We start from the raw sequence: 23,004 nt of genomic DNA, 5'->3' as shown, positions 1-23,004 counted from the left end.
ACTTATGAATTACATAAATGAATCACAAAAGACTGAAGTTAAATTAAATTAAATTTAAATTTAAATTTAAATTTAAAAATTGTTGAAAACGTACGTAGTGGCTGTGTGACACAGCCTTTAACCTAAAAGGCTTTTAGCACAAATGATCACGTTTATGAAACGCTCTTTGATGTTTCTAGGAAGGAGATGATTTCAGACAAACGACTGCAGTTTGGACTAAAATAAATCTAAAATATAAATTTACTAGATATGTTTCGGAAAAGCAACCCCCACCACCTTCTGTTCCTGAAATACTGCAGTTCCTCACATTACCACTGGAGGCAGATATGAGCAGCTTCTATTTGCCCCACTACGCTAAACATTAGATTTCCACACTCCAAAGAAAATATTCCTCCTGGTCACAAAAATCCAGATTTTTGTTGATTTATTTTACTCTCCCTAGGGTATTTTTTCTTAGGGTTCTTTCTAATTGGCAGATGGGTGGATAGGTAGACTCATAGGTGCACTCAATAAACATTTACTTGGCCAATCCACTTCATTTCTCATTTTTGCCACCATTTAGATCTTTTGTGTGACATGTGGGATTATTGGTCCAGGTATTTATGTTTATGTGTTGCCATTGACCGTATCTGAGGACTGGACTGACTGAGTGGGACGTCACCGTGGAAAATGGTTTACTTCCAGCTCCAACCGAATGAAGTCGATTCAGTTGATGTGATGTTGGAGCCAGACGTTGTCAATGAGCAGTAGTTGGTCCATGTCAGTCTAAGTCATCGTTTCTATGGCAGCCACTCTGGCCAATCAGGAGCTTGTTAGATGGCCAGATCCCACCACTTGAAAGCGGGATACACAAAATCTGTTATTTCAAACATTTGGAATGTTGGACATGGGGGCCAGCAGACTCCACCTACTGTAATTAAGGCATCTAATTGGTCAGTTTCTAACTTGAACTACAGAAAAAATATCATGAATAAAAAGAGGCTTATCAAGAGGATGTTCAAAAAAATAAATCAGATCCAGAATGGTTCTTCTGACCAATAGAATGACAGCTGTTTATTTCTCTATAGAAGTCTATGGAATTTGGGCTTCTTGGAGCCACTTCCTGTTTGCAAAACCAGGGGGGAGGAGTCACTCAGTCCAGTTCTCAGATACAGTCAATCATTTTATGTATTTTCATATTTCCCACAGTTTTTCTAACTTTAAATCTCCAGTATTTAACATAAAAATAAAAAACAAAAAATCCAAACAAAGCTGTGAAAACGTTGATTATTTTTGGAGCAACAAAACACTTTATTCATTTCTGACTGGAAATAACCAGAATTGATCCAATCTCAGATCAGAACTTCTCAGGGATTTCCATTCAGAGACATGGAGTAATCAGTTCATTCTGGACGGTGTAAATCTGACTTTCACAACGACAATCTGGAGTTCTGACAAACATTAGGACACATCTTAAAACTCCAATTTTTTTTAGTCAGTTTCCTTTTTGACAAATAATATTTTACCTTTTTCCAGAAAAGTTTCAGCAGCCAAATATTACCTTCTGGATTAAAACAATAAAAAGTGGACTGATGGTCTTCTCTAGCATGTTGTTTTTGAGATCTCCACTGTTTTAAATGTGGTTCATGATACGAGTTAAGTGGAACCGTTCCACAGCTTGTCTGAAAAAGCAGATCTAAATTAGATTGATTTAAACAACTGACAAGACTCAACTCTCTTATTTGGGTGCGTCAGCTTTGATTTAAACTCTCAACGGCAGGATCAAGAGCTTTGGTTTGTGCTCTCAGAAATAAATCACAGCCATTAAGTTTCCTGTTTTCACTACATACGTGGTGAAGGATTGCGATCAGGAAGTCACGCTGCAGACGGAGGGCTGCAGCAACTTTGCTTTTAGCTTCCTAACCAGGTATCAAAGTGTGCAGGGTTTGCTGCATGTGATGCACCGTAATTACATTTGTCTGGAATGCAGTATTTTGAGTTTCCCCATTTCCTCCACATTTAATCTCACTCTGGTATCAGAAAGCCGAAGAGCCGTGGAGGACCGCGGCCGGGCTCACGTTGCACAGAGATTGTGTCATAATTTTGTCCCATCCAGAACCTTAATTAGTTTAACTTCTCTGCTGAGCCAGATCAGTTTTATAATACACGGTCGGGTGTTGGGGTCTCCAGCGGGTGCCGGGGGGGTTGTAGGTTACAGACACCATTCCTGCAGCGGGACGATGTGGCAAAATATTTTCTGTGCTAAAATTACATTTGAAACATAAAAGAAAACATTTTTTCTGCTGTAACGTCTTTGCAAAAGTGACTTTGACTTGTTTGGCGTCACGGTCCTCATATGCTATGTGAGCAAAAACAACATGCACACACACACACACACACACACATTTGTGTCATACAGCGCAAATCCTCTCTGGAAATGTATTCATCAAATTAGCTTGTTGATGGTTTTCAGGATTTGTTTTATGGATGTCAGCATTACCTTCCTTTTACTTGATTCTTTTTCTTTATAAATCAATCAACTGATTAGAAAGGTCATTCCAGGTGAAACAATAAACTTTCCTCAAGAAACTCAGACAATTTCATTCGTAGAAAATGTAAAGAAGGCATATGGTATTTGCTGCACAATGTGTGTAGTGGTTAGCACTCTTGCCAAACAGCGAGAAGGCCATGAAGATTCATTTTGTGTGGAGTTTGCATGTTCTCCTCGTTCATGTGTGAGTTTTCTCTGGTGTCGTCCCACAGTCCCAAAGCATGCTTCAGTGGTTCATTGAGGTGCAGTAAGTTATTCTGCATTCATGTGCTGTTGAAAGTTTTGTTGTTTTTCTGACGTTTGTGTGCATTGTCCGAGTCGGAAAAGCATTTTTCCGATCTTTCCAACACCACGTTAGCATTTCTCTAAGTTTGAGTTCTTCTCTGAGGGACATCAACCCATAGGTGCAATTGGCACTAAAATGAGAAGAAAAGCCACAAATTTTGAAATAAAAGCTCCAAAATGTTCTGATGTACATTCATTTTCAATCAAAATTTCAATTCTATTAGGAAACCAAATTAAATTTATAAAAACTGTGGGCCCTGGCTATATTGCGGTTTATCTTTAACCATCTCCCAGATTTCAAACATGGCGAGTTATTTTTAGAAGATAACTCCTGCGATATAGAAGGGGACTCGGTAATCATTTTTCTGCTCCCAGTAGAGACTTAAAGACCCACATTTCTTTTTCAGTTTTAGGGGATTTTGAAGCTGTTTTTATGTTCTTTTCTGGGGGCCATGGTGCAGCGGTAGGGCTGCCGATCTCTGATCGGAAGATTGCAGGTTCAATTCCTGCCTTGCCTGCAATGTGTCAAAGTGTCCTTGGGCAAGACACTGAACCCCACCTTGCCTCTGGTGGGAGGTTGTAGCCAGTGTTCGGCAGCGGAGCCGCCACCAGTGTGTGAATGTGCTGTGACTATAAAGCACCTTGGGCCTTCGAATAGGGTAGAAAAGCACTGTACAAGTATTTACCTTTCACTGCTGCTTGATTTTTTTATTATTTTAAAATAAAAAGTGGTCTTCTCTAGCACGTTTGTTTTTGAGCTTTCCACTGTTTCAAATGTGGTTCGTGATAAGATTTTCTATCCAGCAATGACCGCTCTCAGCTCCATTTTCAGTAGTTTCAGGTCACGTTTTGAAGCTCAATTGAACTTTTCCAAGAAAAAAATTAATTCTCTCGAGGATCAGAACTGATTTTGGTAGACAATGTTCTGCCAATATTCGCCCTCTCCCACTCAGTCAGAGTTTAGTTTTCACATGTGTCGCAGCTCGTTCCGCTTTTAAGACGATTTCTTGCATTTGTTTGGTTTTGCTGGTTCATCAGTTTTAAAGAGGCCTCTTTAATGTCTTTTACCAAATAAGAGTGGAGCATTAATGTAAACCGGGACTACATTAGTCTCTGGGACAAAGCACCACCGAGGACGGGTTTATCCTTTCGCCCTGACAGCACACACCACGGCAGATTAGCCCAGATATATGTGAGAACACACTCGCTACCGTATAAAATAAACAGCCAGAGAAGTTTGGGCAAATTACGGAGAGAAAGACATGTTTACATTGGGGGTGTCAGGTTTAAATTATGTGCTGTGGTGTTCTGTGGTTTGTATGGCGAGTTTAATTTGGATGTTTGTGAAGAGAAGTGAAGGCTGAAAGAGACGGAGCCAGACGGCCAATCCAGCTTCCCTGACGTCTTTGCAGAAAAATGACTCTGGTTGCCCAGAAGTCCTCACAAAGCGTTAGCCATGACAAGGTACTGGGCATGTGCGAATGGAGGACCTGACTGCGTTTTCAAGCATTAAACTGCAGAAACTGTTGCTTTAAATAGAAGTTAATGTTAGAGAATGTATACAAATATCAAGTTGGTGTCCTCATAACACGAAGGTCAGAAGAACTTGAGGGGGAACAAAGTTATCCAGTTTATTACCAGCGTAGGTTCTGATTGTGTGACCCTGAAGAGCTGGCACTGCGGAGATGCTGACATTTAAGCCGGGATTTACCTCTCCCCCGTGGAGTTTTACGTCTCTGCTTCACATTGAAGCCCCCTTCTCCCCGTTAGCTTTTAAAAACATCTGTTTCCTGTTCAATCGGTTCAGCTTTGCATCAGTTTTACATGGATGTGAGAAGGTTTATGCAGCATTTAGAGGCAGATTGCTTTGGTTATTCTTGCAGGATTACGGGGGAAGTAAAAAGCTTTTAAGTGGAAGCATATCCTTTTGTTTTCCCTGGGTTTGACCGGCTTTTAATAACAGCAGTTTCTCATGCTGTGTCACATAACAGCTGTCACAGAGGCTGCAGGAAAAACAAACCAGGAAAGCATCATTTTTGAGGTTATTTGTGTTCTTCAGCAAAGCCGAACAAAGCCTTTAGTTTATCTTAACCTGTGGAGGGAATTATTGTGTTTCAATCTGAACGCTGACACCTGGTGACCGAACGCCGGTCTACCTGTCAAAGCCACAACTCCACCTGGCAAAAATGAATGTCTGATTTATTGGAACAAACCACGCAACCGGAAGGGCGAGCCTGAAACCGAACAAATCATAAATTCAGCAGCAGACGTTGGGACACGGCGGCATCGCAGTTGCACCATATTTTTTTTAAGGCAGCAAGTATTTTACCCAGAAGGCTTTGTGGTCTGGTGCCAGTCCAACAGTTGCGTAAATGCACTTTCTTCTGCTTAACTTTCCTTGAGTTCCTGCGCTGGTGTTGATCATCATGCCACGTTGACCTATTGTTTAATTTTTCTGGCGTGTTTTCCATCTCAGTGTCAGAACTTCTGGCATCAAGGTATTTGGCTTGGAGGGTCTGTGAGCTTCTGCTGTGTTTATTTGTTGTCATGTAAGAGTTACAGCAGACATTAAACTCCGGCAGCTGTGGCAACGGCTGCTCTCTGTGAATAACCCTTTTAGATTTTCATTCTTATGGATAGGAGAGAAGTTTTTGAGCCCCTGGTAGTCAGAGAGGAAGATTGTCTCTGCCTCATCGTGAAAACGCGGCGCAGACGACATGAGCAGAGATGGAACCAGATGCGGTTCCAGAAACATTTTGCCGTCATTTGACAAAAGAGCAGAAACTCTGAAACACATTTGTGGTGTTGGAAAATGCCTTCTGGTTTTTTGGCTAGAGCCTATGGATCAGTGGTTGACCATTTCTGCTCTCCAGAGTCTAAATACTAAAGCCAATTGCCATTCTTAGATCAGAGTTTGATTTCTAATCTGTCACACCTAAAGATGCCAATTTCCTAATCAAGAAAAGAAAGGAAAAAAACAGAAAAGCATGATGGGATTTGTTTGTCCAAAGTTGTTTCCAGCGGGAATGAGGAGGATGACCAAAGGTCAACCGGGAACCAGTAATCGGTTGCTGCTGCTGCTGCATCCATCGCTCCTCAGTGGTGCCAAAATGAAATGGAGACTTGAGCAGAGTGAAGCTCACAGAAGTACAGGGGCTTATGGGTAGACATGATAAAGGCGGGTGGAGAACTGAGGCAGGTGTGAGTGAAAGGTGCTGAATAGATGGAAGCCTTGGTGTCAGCGCACGCCGTAGCTCATGGCTCCGTCCGACAGGATCCGGCATAGACCGCCAGTAACACAAGTCGAGCTGCCGGCTGGGAACACAGATCATGTTCTGGATTTTGGTTGCGTAACCCCCAGCCAGACCTTTTCAGGGCGGGTTTGGATGCCGTGAATGGGTTTATAATTAATGGCCGTCCGTTTGGAAGCTTTGAATCCCGTTCTCATCAGAAAAGGAGACTTGTGGTCCAGCATGATGAGGATGGACGAAGGATGAGAAGCAGCCGAGAGCGTCAAATGTCTAAAAGTTCCTTTTCTTCATGAGTAAGAGGCCGGAACAGATGTCAGGAGCTGAAGAGCCTTGATTTGGTTTTGATGCTCACAAACGTTCTCAGTTTGGGGCTTAAATAGACGCAGAACATCTGCTTGTAACAGGAGTCTGCTTCATCTCAACATCTGGCTCCTGGTTATGTCACTGAATCTGCAGCTGAAATGAAGACGTTCCTGAGATTCTCTGAAGCCATGGAGGAAAAATAAACCGTTACTCTGCCATTTTACTGGATTCAAGCTGAAACTTAGCACGCATCACTCTCTTACCTAATCTTCACCTGGTTTTCCTTTTCCCTTCATCATGACGGAGCAGTAAACTCCAGTTTGGAGGGAAGTCACATGATCATTGGAGGGAAGGCCTCTGAATCCGAGCAGTTGAAGTGTTTCCATGAAAACTCTCTGGTCACGGTGGCCTGCTCCAGCTTCAGGTCCATCACTGCACTTCCTCCTCAATCTTTTACAAATGAGAGGACCGAAACATCTCTGCCGGCTCATTAAGGGGGGACGCTCCCGTCCACTCATCATAGGAGAGCTTCCTGTTGTGCCGTCGTTTTTAATCTGGGCCCAAAACTGTTCAGGCATGAGGGGCCACATGGCTGTTAAGAACAATCTCTTTGCTCATTTGCATGACTACTTCCTCCGAACAATTTAGCAGCTGAGTTGGTGCATCTAAACGGCACCACCCCCGCCCCGAAAGTGTGTTTTCTGCACAAACCAAGTGTTTGCAGGACAATTAGTGGAAGAAATAATCCCTTTTACGAAGCAGACGTGTTTGTAAAGAAGGAATAATTCCGACAGCAAGCGCAGTGGAAATGATTTGTGTAAACTGAGTGTTGTTTCAGCCAAGCTGCCTTTAATTTTGCAGCATGATGAAGTTCATGAGAAACCTGCCTCTCCTTGGCTGTCTGGTTGAATCATATGGATATAATTTCATCCATTTACGTTTCTGTGCTCTTTGCTGTGGTTGCCACAGGGCATTTGGAAGCGGGTAGATTAAACGCACATGTCCCCCCCCCCTCCCCTCCCAACAGATCCTGAAGTGTTGGTGGTTTTCCTCTTTGGTCAATGCAGAGAAAGACACCGTGATACAGTGATAAATCTTTTTTTTTTTTACCTTGTAATGTTGAACAGCCTGTTCTGAGCACGGTCACTTTGTTTCTCCCTCAGTCATGTCTGTCAGGCTCTACTCGCACTGATTAAAACTATTCAAAGCACAAAAATGCTGCACAGTCTATTTGGTTTGTTGCATGCAAACAGAGGAGGACCCAAAGGAGACCCTGGTTTCTGCAAACACTTCATCTTAAAGTTGTTGGGAAAAGTTACTCCTGTTGGTGATGATCTTAGCGGAGGACCACCGTGAGACATTCACATTCCAGAGATAAAACGTTGCCCACCTTAGTCACATGTACCTGTACAGGGGCGTTGACTCAAATGGTTTGTGTGGGTTTTGGGAAATTCCGGGTCCGTGGAGAGGAGAGCCTGCGTCTTCATGGGAGCGCAGGTGTGTCTTGCAGTTTCCTTGAGGCTTGTAAGACCACCTCAAAGGACATCATGAAAATGGAACGTACCATTGTTGTGTGTGAGGTAAGTCTATTGTAAAGTTATTAGAAGGATAATAGAAGTTACACGCACTTATGACGTACGGATGATGCTGTCGTACGGCGTCCTTACGCCACGCTCTAGTCGTTACTGAGGTGTGAGTACTGGCTCCTTACTGACCGCACTAATGCTGCACGCACGGGGTGTGCACGTTATACATACTGTAAGTGCCCGTAGGACGCTTGTCCTGAGTCTGTTTTCAGACTCTACGTACAAAACGTGCGGCCATTGAAGGTTAAACCGGATTAACTTTGACCAATCAGAGACATGGATTTGGTAATGATGTATGGAGGGCGTCCATTTCAATTCACTAAAATACCAACCATTTGAAAATCAATCATGAAGGAGAAATGAATAAGAAATGTGGTTTGTGTCCAGCTGTAATTCTTTGACACAGAGTCTTTCATTTATCGGAATAGAGCTGAGAAAGAAAAAGCCTGGAGCCTGGTTCACCAGATCTGTACTGCTTTGACATTTCTCACCAACTATGAGTACATGCTAGTACAGTATCGTGTAGCAACAGTCCAGTGTGGACAAAAAAAAGGTTTTTCTCTCTACGGGTTCACTGAGCGGTCGACCACCTTGATATTTCCTGTACAGGTTTAAGCATTTTACACCCGCAGATGGCCCTTATTCACCCATATGGACAGTTTGAACCTCAAGGGCCATCTTAGAAGGAGGGTCTATAAGTCTAAGGCAGGGATGCCCAGTTTAGCTTAGTCTGTTTAGTTTAGCAATCAACTTTTGGATTGACTGCTTTTATGTTTATGTTTTTGTATATTTACCGGTGTGAAGCCCATTGAGACTACTGTGCTGTGATATTGGACTTTATAAATAAAACTGAATTAAATTGAATTGAACTTGAATAAGGTCTGAGGTTTCATGTGACAAGCATTATATCCAGCCATAACGGCTGGTTAAATCCCATCATCCATAGCTCCTGGTAATGCTAGAGGAAGGCTGCAGACTGCGGCCTTTTAGCTCTTTGCAGTCAGACGTCTTTTCCCACAAAGGTTTTCGCCCACCATGATCAGCTGTCTGTCCTAACCCTAACCCCCCCCCCCCTCCAACCACGTCGGGTCCCTGTCGCCTCGTCCTCCCCAGGGCTTCAGAACGCCACTATCCCACCGTAGTATCCTCCGTTCCATTGCAGAATGGGAAAAGGAAAGTCAACAAATTTAAGGCACAATTTCTATGATTAGCAGATTCTAAATGTTTTCTTAGGTAAAAAACACTTTTTTTTCAGCCACATTTTCTCTCCAAACAGTTTATTTTTCACTCAGCTCTTTATGGATGATGCAGGACTGCACGGACACACAGTACATTCCTGTAACACGTCTAATAATTGTTCAAGGTTTGTCATCTTTTCAGCTCCGACTGAAAACATGAATCTGTACCGACTCCTTTAAAAACAAAAAGAATAAAGTGGAATTCTGTTCATTGAGGCCATCAGAGAGGCTGCAAAACATTTTCAGGGATTCGTTTCACTGCAGAAATCATCTAACACCACGTGGACAGTGACGTCTTTTTATTTTCAGTTCCAAACGGATGAGTTTCTTCAGGAACCTTTGGTGAAATGTCACGCCTGCAGATACACTATTTTCTTGGATTCTGCAGTGAAACGTGTGCTGAAGAAAAGAAAGAGGGGAAACAGTCCACAGTCAGGAAACTCACACATTTGTCTTTTTGTTTTCCAATCATCATTGCTCCAGAAAGAGCTGAAAGTTTTAGAGTAGAGACGTCCTCATGCAGTCAGCCTTTCCTGAACTTTCCCGCCTCTTTGTCGCACGATCAATCCCAAACATCTAAACCAAGTCCAGTTTCAGAACCCGACAACACGCTTTTGTAAGAAATAGGTTTTTTTTTTCTTGATGTCAGTGACTGTTTGTTTTTTGTTTGAATTTGAAAGGATGAGGTGTTAATAACTAATGTGATTTGTGATGTGAACAAATATCCAAAAGCAAAATAGAAAGAGGAGAATTTTTAGCTCAGCTTTCCTGAAAGCCTATTTTCTTAGCTGTTACATTGCTTACATTTCTCTGTACATTTCTGATGTTAGAGTAGAAATATTAGTTTAAACAGCATAAAGAAAAAAAGGAAACAATTATTCAACCCAAATATTCTGATAAATGTTTAGAAACGAGTGGAAACAAGTGAAAACAAATCTTTACAAATATGTAATAATTCAAAATGGCTCATGGTGAAAGGATAGATTTGTTTCTGATCAACTCCCATCAGCCTTCAGACCGCCATAACTGAGCAGATTAAGACGGACTTCCTGAGCCATACAAACCCAGAGCGCCACGGGGTCACCTGAAGCAGCTCCACCATGATGGGCTTCACTTTCACCTTCATTAAATGGAGTCTGGGTGAACACCAGGCCCTGCTGGTTCTGAGTGAGGGAATGAAGGAGACCACGGCTGTTCTGAGTCCAACTTCTATTCTGAAATTAGCAAACACAATTTTAACACTGAAACGTAATTTCACAGATCCGCTCTGACATTTGAGGTGAAACCATTTGGCTTTAACCCGTTTTCCGTTCGAGCCTGGGACTCCCTCCACAGCACTGCTGCTCTGTCCTTCAGGGGCTTCTTCTGCTCAGAGGAGCAGACACGCGAGAAGCTTCATGAATGATTCACCTGTTAACAAATCTGTGGAGCTCATTGGCTGAGTGGCTGGGATCAGGTGAGCTAAGCTCCTCAGATATGAGCTTGCTTACAGTCACTGTCACCTGTCAGTCTAACGCTCAATACGCGCCACCCCACTTATCTCACGCTATGCATTACAGCCCATTAACCCTCGCTCTCAGCGAGCACGCTCCAGTTTCCCCTGCAATTAAGATGACAGCGTGGAGCCACAGGTGAGCCGTCCAGCTCGCTGAGCTTTTTTCAGCAAAGCCTTTCAGAGCGCAACTCTGAGCCGTGGAAAAAGGCTTTTGTCAGCGCGCCCCTCCTCCTCAGAAGTGGGCAGGTCGTGGTGTGGAGTGATCGCCATCTTTACCAGTGGTTAAAGGCCTGAAGGAAATGGATGGAGAACATATTCCAGAGTCGCAGAACACACCTGAACCCACCGCACACTCATTCTGTTTGTATCTATGCCCGCTTGAAGCTGTTCATTCTGCCAGAATGCTGTAAAGCCTCTTCTCCACCCCCACAGTTTGAGGGCTGCAACAAAGCCTTTTCCCGCCTGGAGAACCTGAAGATACACCTGAGGAGCCACACGGGAGAGAAGCCGTACCTGTGTCAGCATCCCGGCTGCCAGAAAGCGTTCAGCAACTCCAGCGACCGAGCGAAGCATCAGCGGACTCACCTGGACACGGTCAGGAACCTCTCTGCTCTTTCCAGGGGGGGTCAGGCCGCTTGACGCTCACTTGGGTGTTGATGCACATTAGACATTTCACTGGGATGTCACAAAGTCATAGTTGGGCTGATGTCTCACCTAATGACAGCAGCAGGTATAAGCTCCCCCCCCTCTGACCCTGCAGGTACAAACAAAGGCTGGATAAACAGTTTCAGAGTAAGACATGAATATTCCCACCGCGTTCATGAGTTAAAACAGTTTGCCTTCTTGTAAAGTGAACTCTCCTCCAAGCTACCTGTTTCCATATCCCGACAGCTTTACTTGTCGTCCAGTGAGCCGTGAGGCATTCAGGCTCCTGCAGGAACCATTCAAAGAGCCTTTAAGCATCAACGCAGCTTAAAACTGAAAAGTTTGTTTATAAACCCCCCCAAACAAATACTACTTACTTTTTAATACTTTAGGTCTTTGAATAAACCAAGTCAGTTTGCTTTAAGTCAGCATTTGATTTGAAGAAATAATTAGAAATGTTTTTTACCTCAATCTTTGCCCCCCTAAAATCTGATAAAAAAGCAGCTAAATCTAAACAGGATTGTCTAAACTGTAAATTTCTTCTATCCACCCATTTAAATAAATGAAACAGACAGCTGTGGAGCTCATGTCATGGATTTTTGCAATGTTTCCCTCCTTATTTGGGCTTTACTTTCCATCACCCACATTTTTCACTCAATTATTTTTTTTTTATCGTGTTTGTTTTGTTGAAATAGCAAATTTCTGAGCAAATGAATGCATAGTGCAAAGGCAAGAAAATCTGCTGCGGAAATGTCTTTCCTGTTCAGGTGAATCAATGAGAAACACCTGTACCTGCAGGACAGAAGGGGTTAGGCTTTCTGCCTGGAAAATTCTCAGGTTTTATGGATGGGGACACAAATGAAGCTATTTTTTTTTGTCAGCTTTTCTTCAGAACAGCTTTCATGTTGCAACAATTGTGTTGCAACTTCTTCATGAGGCGTTCGTGTCTCTTAAAAAAGTAACGGAAAGAGTTTTGTTGTGTAATTTATTTGTTTTGCTGCTTGTTTGTGTCAGAACAAAGTCACACATATTAGACAACAGACTGACAACTGAACTCTTTTTCATAACTCTTCTGTCTTTATTTTGTTTTTGACTAAAGTTCATTTTTTTAAATTAAAATTCATGTTATTTATTTAAGTTCAATGTTTCCTCTTCAAAATTGCATTATTGATTGAGCTTTAATAACATCCAAAGTAGTAGAAATATGTGTTTTCTGCTGAATTGTTCTCTGGCTCATCAATTCTTTTTTTCCTCTTTTCCTCCTGTCAGTTTCAGCTGAAAGGTAGGACTTGAACTTTGCTTTTCCTTTAACACGTTTCAGATTCTCCACTCTGTAATCGGGCGCCATGCCTTGTCATTTCTGTTTCAGTCGTTCCTCTGCATCTCTGCTCCAGTTCCAGTAAATGCATTCCCCCTTAAAAGCTGAGCTGAAACCTGTCCTGTCCTTACAGAAACCATATGCCTGTCAGATCTCTGGCTGCACAAAGCGCTACACGGATCCCAGTTCCCTTCGCAAACACGTCAAGATCCACTCGGCGAAGGAGCAGCAGGTGCACAGGAAGGTGAGAGGAGCGCGGCGTGGAAGAGGCAGAAACGTCCTCAGATTTTCTCTGTCTTTTAAGAAATAAATATAAAGCTCTGATTATTAAGACTATTTTTAACAGTTTGACTTCATGCATTTTGTTTTTTAGACTTTTGTTCAGTTTTTTGTACGTTTTTTCCTATGATTTCAAAGCTCTAACTTTGAGGAAATGTTTGGAAAAAGTGAGAAACTGAGCTGAGGTAAGTCTCCAGCTGTGTCCAAATTGGGGGCAGTGGTGGGGGAGTCTAACCTCTCAATGACTATACAGCGCGGGACTCTCCAGTGCCCCAGATTAAAATGATACTGCTTTATTGTTAAAGAGCAAATATAATGCTACCTCTATGTCGGAGTAATAAGGATGAAATCTAGTACGATTTATGAAGGAAAAATGTACTGACTTTTTTTTCTGATGACAAATCATTCAAACGCAATGCATTGTGGTCTATATTCACCAATCTAGAATGCATCAATGCACACTGGTTTTTCGCAGAGACTTCCAGGACACTGGTTTTCAAATCCAATTCAATCCAATCCAATCCATCTTTGGTTTTTATCACTGACTGTGTCTGAGAATTGGACTGAGTGCCCCCCCCCCTGCAGGAAGTACCTGCTAGCTCCCATAGACTTCTATAGAGAAATAAACAGCTGTTACTCATTTTGTTGGTCAGAATAAACATTCTGGATCTGATACATCTTTTTTCTGTAGTTCAAGTTATTCAAGTTATAAACTGACCAATCAGATGCCTCAGTAAAAGTAGGAGGAGCCTGTCTGCCCCCACGTCCAACATACAAAACGTTTCAAGTGGTAGGGGTGTGGCCTTCCAACAAGCTCACTCCTGACTGGTCACAGTGGTTGCCATGGAAACAATTACTCCTGCCAATAAGCGGCGTCCGTATCACAAAAAAATGGCGACCAAATTGGCTTCATTTGGTTGGAGCTGGAAGGAAACCATTTTGTATGGATGGCATCAGTCCAGTTTCTTGATACAGTTGATTGGTTTTCACTGTGATAAAGAACCGGTTTGATCTGAGTGGAGGGTTCTTGGACCTTTGATTGTAAGTTTGAATAAAGTCAGAGGAGCTACCACACACGTGATAAAGTCTGGTAGTTTTTAAAACACTTTTAAAGTTATTGAAGAGACAAACAAATTGGAAAAGGTTTTTATAGTTTAGGCTATTTCGCCTTAAGTCAAACCAAAAGTAAAATTAATGTAGCTGAAGACACTCAGAATCTTTTCATCAGGCGTCCTGAAATCCCTAACTTGAAGCTGACTGTTGAAGTGGGCGGGGCCTCATCGTTTTGAGTTCTGGGGGCGGTGTTTGGGAGTATCTTTGACAATCATTTCTCCAGGAACCTATTTGAGCACATTTCATCATCCACATGGTGAAAAGGCCTTTCTCTCTGACTGAAAGGGGTAAAAACCGCAGAGAAAGGGCTCATTGTTGTGGAAAGAGCTGGATAGTAGCAGGCTGGATGATGTGTTCCTTTGCTGTGCATGCTAAAGGGAAACACATGTTTGCTTGTAGCTTTGTTAATAGGCTGCAGCGCAGAATGCCGCAGCAGCCAGATGTTATGGACAAATGTCAAAGAAACACTCTCGCTCCACTCGGAGAGTTGGCCCAGAGAAGAAACCTGTTAGGAGTGTCGCTGTGGAGAAAACAGAACCCTAAGCCCGAGTGATGAATGCTCTGCAGTGTTCTCCTCAGGAGGACACGTTCACTTACCTTCACTCTGTATACAATACCTGCTAATCAAAGCAAACAGCTGGAAAGCTGCTAAACTGCAAGTCCAGTCAAAAGCTTTGTGAGTTCAGTGGTACATGAACTGGAGATCGAATTATCCCTCAGCTCGGCTTATGGCTGCAGACGCTCTCTGAGTGGATGTGTCCATCAAGTTTTGGTGGAACGTTCTCACTCACAGACCAACGGCTGAAGTCAGAGAGCAGCGGTCGCCCCACTGCTGTCGGAGGCTGGATTTACAGGAGAACAGAACTCATCCTGTATTTGACACATCAGATGTTTCAAGCACCAAACTCTGATGTCAAATGATTTAAAGCACCAGAGAACAGCAGTCTAATGACAGAATGAGATCAAAAAATGAAGGAAGTTTGCAGTTTTTTGGTTCACATTTTAAACATTAATCAGCATTTTCTTTTACTCATTTAAGATCCAAACATTTCCAAAGCTTTGTTTCATAAACAGAAAAACATCTCTACAATAGTTCTGTACATAACTGTGGATGATTCAAACATAAAAATACCTCCGTTTCTCTGTTCATGTATAAAAAACTCTGCACTCTGGTGGGCAAACGACGTTTATATGCACAAAACATGTTTACATGCACAATGTCCACAAGTTTGAATGTTTTTGAAGTTCTGCATTTGCTGGTTTATGAAAACCAACTCTATTTGTGAATCTCATTGCTATTTTTTAAGTTTAATTATCGGATCAATACAGGGGCGGAGCTACAGCCCCCCCTAGCAAGAAGCCCCCCCGATTTTCGAGTTAATATGTGTTATTTTATATATTTCCCCCAATTTTACTACAATACTGAAAGTATGGAGGAATTAATGCAGAATATGGAATATGAAGGCACTCTTTACTCTGTTCTTTTTGTTTGGTTTACACCTACAGCTGTAGAAAAACTCAACATGAGGTTTTCTACAAAGTCAATAACGATTCCTAGGGACTTTGTTTCATATACGAGTTTGATTTCTATCCCATCAGAATTAATTTCTATAGGAATAAATCTTCTTTTCGATAAAAACGTAACTTTTTCCAACAATTTTTTTATCATGTTAACGGACGATACCTCCTCTCTGTCTCTGACACGTTAGATTTCATATTTATGAAGTGAAAGTATTTTCAGTGTATTTTTTCTATTATTTTTCTTCTCTGTAAACTTCCCTGATCTGCATCTGCTGCTGCAGTGATCCATTATGTCCACGTTCACATGAAGCCCAGCTGACGGCATCCTCAGGTCCCACAGGAGGAGCAGAACCCGGGAGAAGGAATCACAAACCCCTTTTTCAGTGCTGGAGAAAACAGAAAGACATGGTTCTGATTAGAAGCATCTTCATCGCTTTGACGGACGGCTTTTTTAATGACTTCAAATGGACGTCAAATCTAACCCACAAATTCAGGCTTTTCGGTTGGAAACTAACGTTTTCTCCTGGAAACGAGGCAGAAATACAAATTATTTCAGTGTTGTTTTCTAGTTTAGTCCAATTGTTTCCAATAAAACTGAGTTGTTGCATTTTAGAACAAAATTCTAAATATTTCACGAGTGGCCAAAGATGTAACTGAATCATTTCCATCTGAATGTGTGATTTTTTATGTGTTAAGTTTTGTGGGGTTTTTTTGTGGTTTCACCTCACAGCTGCGGCCATGCCCCCACCTGGAGCAGGACGTCCTGAGCAACTGCCTGTCCATGCAGCAGCTCCAGAGCTCCGCCTCCTCGCAGCCCCCTCCTGCGCTGGCAGCAGACATCTACGCAGGTGCTCGCAACATTTGTGTTTTTACAAACCAGGCGGAGGAGAGTGAAGCTCTTGAAGCTGAAACGTGAAATCGGAGTCCTTTGTGCTGTAAATGAGAATGCTGGAGCGTCTGCATCTTCTTCCAGAACCAGAGACTCAGGAACATCTATACGTGATTCAAAACAATCATTTCAGTCAGACAACTCATGCAGTAAAGAAGATGTATTTCCATATTTCTTTTAGCTTGGCATAAGGCTCCGTTCAGATACATAAAACAAAGATCTCCATGGAAAACTTTGGGTATTAAACTACCACTAACGGAGCTCACAGGTGGAAGCCGGGGGGGAGGGTGGGGTGACGAACGCAGAGCTCGCGGAAGTGGAAGAATAGGGATTGGACCGCACACCTGGAACTTAAGTAGGACGCTGAAAAGGTGAGTTAATTAGACTGAACCGCCCGTGGGAAGGAGTAACCAGGTAAACGCACTGCTTAAGTTGCCTGCCTGAAATACTCCCAGGGTTGTTCATTTCTGCAAACTAAACCTTAGCAGATATCAGAGATTTGAGCTGGAAGTCTTTCAGGAAGTTCACTGGCTATAAAACCAAAGACTGTGGAAAGCAGAAGGCATGGATCCACAGCTGTAAAGATAAAGGAGAAAGTAGGTTTTATTGTTAACTTTGTGCAGAACCTGATGTGATGGGAATCGCCAATGACCCGCTGCTTCTGATAGTTGATAGTTGCTGTTGAGCATCAGATGCTTTGAGAAAAAAAATCCTGAACAAAAAAGTGAAAACTTTAAGTTCTGTGCAAGATTTTTCAGTCATTAGAGCCCCGCGCCCTTGAAAATTGTGTTTTTAACATGTTCTTTTTGATGGTGGAGGACCTGTATGAAGAAAATTCAGCTTAAAATTGCATTTTGGAGTATTTCTTGATTCAGGTTGTTGACTGTACAGCTGGATAGCTCTGAAATTTTTGTTGAACCTTTAATGTTAGGGTTTGAGGGGCTGTAAGCTAGCAGGAGAACATGTAAACAAATGTGTGAAGGGAAGTGGGGCGGGGTGGCTCCGTGCAAACAGTCCCACCCACAACTCAGAGGTGAATTTCTGATCAACTCCAGCCGCTCTGCAGAAATTATGTTCTAGAAAATGACACAGGGTTTTTGGATGTTGGCTGAAAACGGCATCATCATCATTTTCAACGCTTTGAAAACAGATCAAGATGATCGGAGTGGAACTTTTAAGGTGCAGAACATCCTCCATCCTGTGTCCAAAAAGGCTTTAGTGTCTTGCCTCCGTTCGGTGATTTCAATGTAAACATTTTCATTCATAAATTTACATTTTTATGGAAAAAGCCAGCAGATTAGCGACGGGTCACCTGTAAAAGGAGCCGAGCCCTCCATGCCTCTCCATCCTCCATCAGAGCTCTGCACTTCCTCTCATCCTCTGTCGCTCCTGTCATCTCTCAGACGTCTCTTTTCTCTTCCATAGTCATAAATAGTTGTGGATTTCCCCGGAGGTTTGCGTTCATGGCACAAAACGCTGCTGAATGACGCCGAGGTTTCTACACTGTGAAGCTGAAATTTAATATCCAACGATAATTTCTCCTCTGCAGCCCTAATGACTTGCTCGGGGGCTGAATGCAACATGACTGACAGCAATGGGGGCTGAAACAGTCGAACCGTTTCAAATGCGGGCACAAAATTCTGACCATGTCTGAAAATATTGAGAGTATTTGTTCCAAAACATAGAAGCGGGCAGTGAGAAGAGTCCAACTGCCAGAAATCACAGCAGCTGGCAGAGCCATCACGGATTCCTTGGTGGTAATCGACGGCCGCGAGAACATTCCTGCAGATCCACTGTGGCGATCCTGTGAAAAGCGTGCCCGCAGTGCCTTTGGGCAAATAGGAATATCACACACTGCTCAGCTTAGCTTTAACTGCCTGTTCACATTTTTATGAGCGGCTTAGCCGCTGGAGTGTGTTTGGTTTTGAAGGAGGACGGGTTACAACATCTTGCTTTTGTTGGCTTTGTAAGGGAACCACACTGCTTGTCAGAATAATGCTGCAAAAATCTTAATCTTTCACTCAAAGACGTTAAAGTGATCAAACAGATCCCTGCAGCTCCTGTTTGAGGATCCGTCCATCCGAGCCCACAGTCAGCGCTCAGCTTCTCACAGGGAGCCTGTTGGATTCTAACAGCTGGACTTTTCTTCTGCTTTAGTTTGGAGCTCCCAGCCAAAGTAACCAGAACCGTCCCTGAAGATGTTGCAGCCTGGATGGAATTCCGAGTTTCAATTTCCACACGTTTTTCTGGATGAATGGGATGCAGGTTTTTGGGCAGGAATCCCACCTTTAGCAGTTGTGGAGTGAGTCATGTTTCCAGTCAGAGCCTGTTTTCCTGTTTATAGGCCTGTTCTTATTCACACGTCTGCAGTGGAGCTTACAGGAACCTGCGTTTTATGGAGCATCATTAGTGTCTCCTGATCAAGCGGCGGAAGGACTCTTCAGAGTTTCAACTCAAACGTTTAACACTCTCCTGCTGCGACACTGACTAATGCCGCTTACCCATAAGACCTCTCTGGCCTCACTTATGGTATTTGTGCCGTACTTTTTATCAAACCCTCAAGACTCAGTTCCAACAGAACCGATTTGGACTGGACTTTACCGTGACCAGAATCCAGACCACTGATTGGCTAAAGAATATAATCATAAACAGGTTTGTTGGTTTTTAATCCGATGAACGACAACTTTGAGAACGGGAACACAGCCTGCCGGGGTCTTCTGCTGCTCTTCGTCTATAAAGACTTTCATATCTACTTTAGACACGGAGTTTAAGAGTCTCATTGATGTCTTATCTGGGTTTTAGCAGGGTCTCATCGATGTCTCATTAGTGTTTACTAGGCTCTTATTCATGTTTTATCATGTCTCCTGGGGGTCTCAGTGGGGTTTGTGTGTGCTTTAACAGTTTGATTTCCCTGAAAGCTGGAAAACTGGCCTGGCCTGACCTGAACTGACCTGGCAGTTTTCCATTGTGATGAGACACATCAAAAATGGGAACACTTGTCTCTTCAGGAAGATATTCTGGGGAGTTTTTGCCCACTTCAAGAGCGGCCTTGGTGAGGCGGTGGGGCGGTTGACCCCAGATCGTAATATTGCAGGTTCGATTCCCGACTTGCACGCTCATGTGTCAAAGTGACCTTGGGCAGGACGCTGAACCCCACCTTGTCTCTGGTGGAAGGTTGGCCCCACCCTTTACTGTGAATGTGTGTGTGAATTGGTGAATGGGTTGTGACTGTAAAGCGCTTTGGGCCTTCGAGAAAGTGCCATATAAGTATACACCATTTACCAACCAAAAAGCCAAAACACTGACCCTTTTTGCTTTTCCTATTCATTTCCCCATTTCTACAGCAAACCCGCCTACTTTCAGACTAGATTTTAAGGTCATGTAAGCTCAGCTGAGAGGCGTGTGACAGGGCTGCAGAGTGAGACTGCATAATGGAAAAACGCCAAAAAAGACCTCTCCTAACCTTAGATTTTATCTACACTTAAGATCCACCATAAATATTCTGAAAAAAATCCCCCACACAGTGAAAATCGCAGCATCAGATTCGGCCCCCCCAGCATGTACCTGGTGTCATAATGAGGCCAATGGCAGCCATTATTTGTCCACTGTTTGGCTGCAGATGTTGGGGCTAAAGGGGAAAACGTTTAAAGTCTGTGATTGATGATTTGGGGATAATGAATCGAGCTTGTAACTGTTTCAGTGTGCCGTCCGATCAGGCCCCCGGATGCTTCCTCTTCACAGCAGCTGGGCATGGAAACGGCAAAACCAGGAGTAACATCTTCCTTTCATCTCCTTCTCCTTCTCCTTCTTCTCCGCTTCTCTGCTGCTTCTTCTGGAGAAGCTGAGAAAAAGATCAGGAGAACAAACAAATAATTTCACAGTGATTCAGAAAAGCCCGTAAGGGGATTCTGACTCTGCAGAGTTTGTTGCTGAGCAAACATCTGGATCCAGATTTTCAAAGTTGATTGAATTTTACTGCAAAGTTAGAAGTCCAAATAACCCTCCAACCATTAGCAGAGACATGGATATGGCTGTGAAACTGAGCAAAGCAAAAAAAAGCCAACATTTTTACAGATCTTCTCACTTTCATCCTAAAATTTGAAGTTTTTACATTTTTCAGTTTCTGGCTAAACCAAGAATTTGAAAAGAGAACAAATAAAAAAGACATTTATACTTTTGCATAGGTTTATGTATTTTTATTATATTTAATACATATTTTTAACAAAGGGAATATAAAAAAATGTTTTTTTAAAAAGGATCTTTCAAATAAAACAGGTTTCATAAACAGAATATAAGTATTATTTATTAATAATAACTTATCAAGCTCATGTGAAATTTGTTTTTAGTTATATATATTTTACTGTTAATGCTATTTCTGTCCCACAGCCGCTCTGATCTGACAGGATCAGGTTGTTTTCACAATTCTTTCTTAATGCATCTTTTAGTAAAAATTGTAGGTAATTGTCAAGCTAAACTAAACTGACTAAGTTGAACTGGACATCCCTGCCCTTAGACCCTCCTTCTTGGTAAGGAAAAACTCCTAAAAAAAAAAGAAGAAGAAGAAAACTCAGGGTTTTACACATGAAGGAGGGATCCTCTCCCAGGACGGACAGGCGATGATTTAGCTTATCAAACTCTACAACTACATGTTCAGATAATGTAGCAGATGGGCTTCATCCAGATTGAACTGGGGGACGGCTGGGGGTGCAAGAAAAACCAGAGGCTAGTTCCATGGCCAGGTACAGGAGCAAGTACAGAGTACAGACAAACCAAATAGAATCTGGAATCACTCCCCAGGAGGGGAGTGGGAAAGAGGGACAATACATGAATTGCACTGCACCAAACAGAGGCACGGAGAACTAAAGGATAAATGGATGATAGGGGAGACTTTCCCCAGCTTCTATCTTCTAGCAGCCTACTAACAACTAATTGTTATTGTTATTGAAATGTAATTAAAACATTTTAATAAGTTTAAAATAATCTCTGATTACTAGCTAGCCTGGCAATAAGCCTGTCCAAAGAGGAATGTTTTGAGCCTAACTTTGAATGTAGAAACTGTGTCGGCCTCTCTTACATGAGCTGGGAGTTTATTCCATAAAACAGGGGCTTGGTGGCTAAACGCTCTACCTCCAACTGTACTTTACTAATTCTAGGAACCACAAGCAGTCCTGCATTTTGCGAGCGAAGTGTTCTCATTGGATGGTAAAGGACTATGAGATCTTTAATATAGGACGGGCCAGTCCATGTAAGGCCTTCTAGGTTAGCAGGAGGGTCTTGAACTTGATTCTGGAATCAACTGGGAGCCAATGGAGCGAAACTAACACAGGAGTGATGTGATCTCTTCTGTTAGTTCCTGCTAACAATCTAGCTGCTGCGTTCTGAACAAGCTGGAGAATTTTTACAGAACTTTTAGGACACGCTGCTAAGAAAAAGTTAGCAGCGTCCTGTCAGGATGTGACAAACGCATGGATGAGTTTTTCAGCATTTCTGATCTTAGCTATTTTGCGCAGGTGAAAAAATGCAGTTTTACAAGCCTGTGATATGTAAGTCTGAAATGATAAATCCTGGTCAAATAAACCCCCAAGGTTTCTAACTGTGGGATTGGGGGCTATACTTACGCCATTCAGGAAGACTATCATCAGATAGGGCAGACAGAGCATCTCTGAGGTTTATGGGACCTAGTAAAATGACCTCAGTTTTTTCTGGGTTTAGGAGGAGGTTATTAATTGTCATCCAGGTCTTGATGTCTCTGATGTGGGCATGAAGTTTGTCTATATGGTCATTCTGGTCAGTTTTAATGGATACATACAACTGCGTATCATCGGCATAACAGTGAAAATTAATGCTGTGTTTCCTGATTATGTTTTGTTTAACAAAAGGGCAGCATGTAAAGTATAAACAAGATGTGTCCTGAAACTGAGCCATGTGGGACTCCATAGTTAACTGGAGTGCACTGAGAGGAATGTCCATTTACATTAACGACTGGTACCTAATGGATTAATAGGATTCAAACCACTGGAGGGCAGATCCTCTGATCCCTATGTCATGCTCTAACCTTTGGAGTAAAATACTGTGGTTGATAGTGTCAAAGGCTGCACTGAGGTCTAACAGGACCAGAATAGAAAGTAGTCCCTTTTCTGAGGCCAATAAGAAGTAATTAGAGACTCTAACTAGTGCAGTTTCCGTGCTGTGGTGGGGTCTAAACCCCGACTGAAAGTCTTCAAAGTGGCTGTTGTCCTCTAGGTGGCGGTAAAGCTGCTTAACTACAACTCTTTCTAGGATTTTTGTAATAAAGGGGAGGTTTGATATTGGTCTATAGTTGGCCAAGATGCTAGGATCCAAACTGGGCTTTTTCAGAAAAAGTTTAACAACTACCAGTACATGTTTAAAAGATTGTGGCACAACCTGTTTCTATAGAGGTATTTATTTTAGTTCATGTGGATTCCTTAATTAGAGGGAAGGTTTCTTTAAAAAGAGCTGCCACTTTGAAAAAAGTGTTTTGTTTTTTTATTTGTCTTATGAAGCTCTGAACAGGGTGGCGGTCCGTGAGG

The 23,004-nt window shown here is 42.5% G+C and overlaps 1 protein-coding gene across 4 annotated transcripts in view; it reads left to right on the top strand.

Annotated features, from left to right (window-relative positions):
• Positions 1–23,004, top strand: part of s2012 (GLIS family zinc finger 1-like) — an 84,686-nt gene that overhangs the window by 50,485 nt on the left and 11,197 nt on the right. For 3 of the 4 annotated variants that reach the window (XM_023953836.1, XM_023953837.1, NM_001163804.2), the window contains 3 exons: positions 11,121–11,282; positions 12,785–12,895; positions 16,295–16,412. In XM_023953836.1, the coding sequence (XP_023809604.1) occupies positions 11,121–11,282; positions 12,785–12,895; positions 16,295–16,412 (391 nt within the window). Of the gene's footprint in view, positions 1–11,120; positions 11,283–12,602; positions 12,616–12,784; positions 12,896–16,294; positions 16,413–23,004 lie in introns of all 4 variants that reach the window. The other variant, XM_023953838.1, reaches the window with a different exon arrangement.

The sequence above is a fragment of the Oryzias latipes genome, chromosome 4 (assembly GCF_002234675.1).
Source record: "Oryzias latipes chromosome 4, ASM223467v1".
Classification (NCBI taxonomy): domain Eukaryota; kingdom Metazoa; phylum Chordata; class Actinopteri; order Beloniformes; family Adrianichthyidae; genus Oryzias; species Oryzias latipes.
This window is presented reverse-complemented; position numbering and strand designations above follow the sequence as displayed.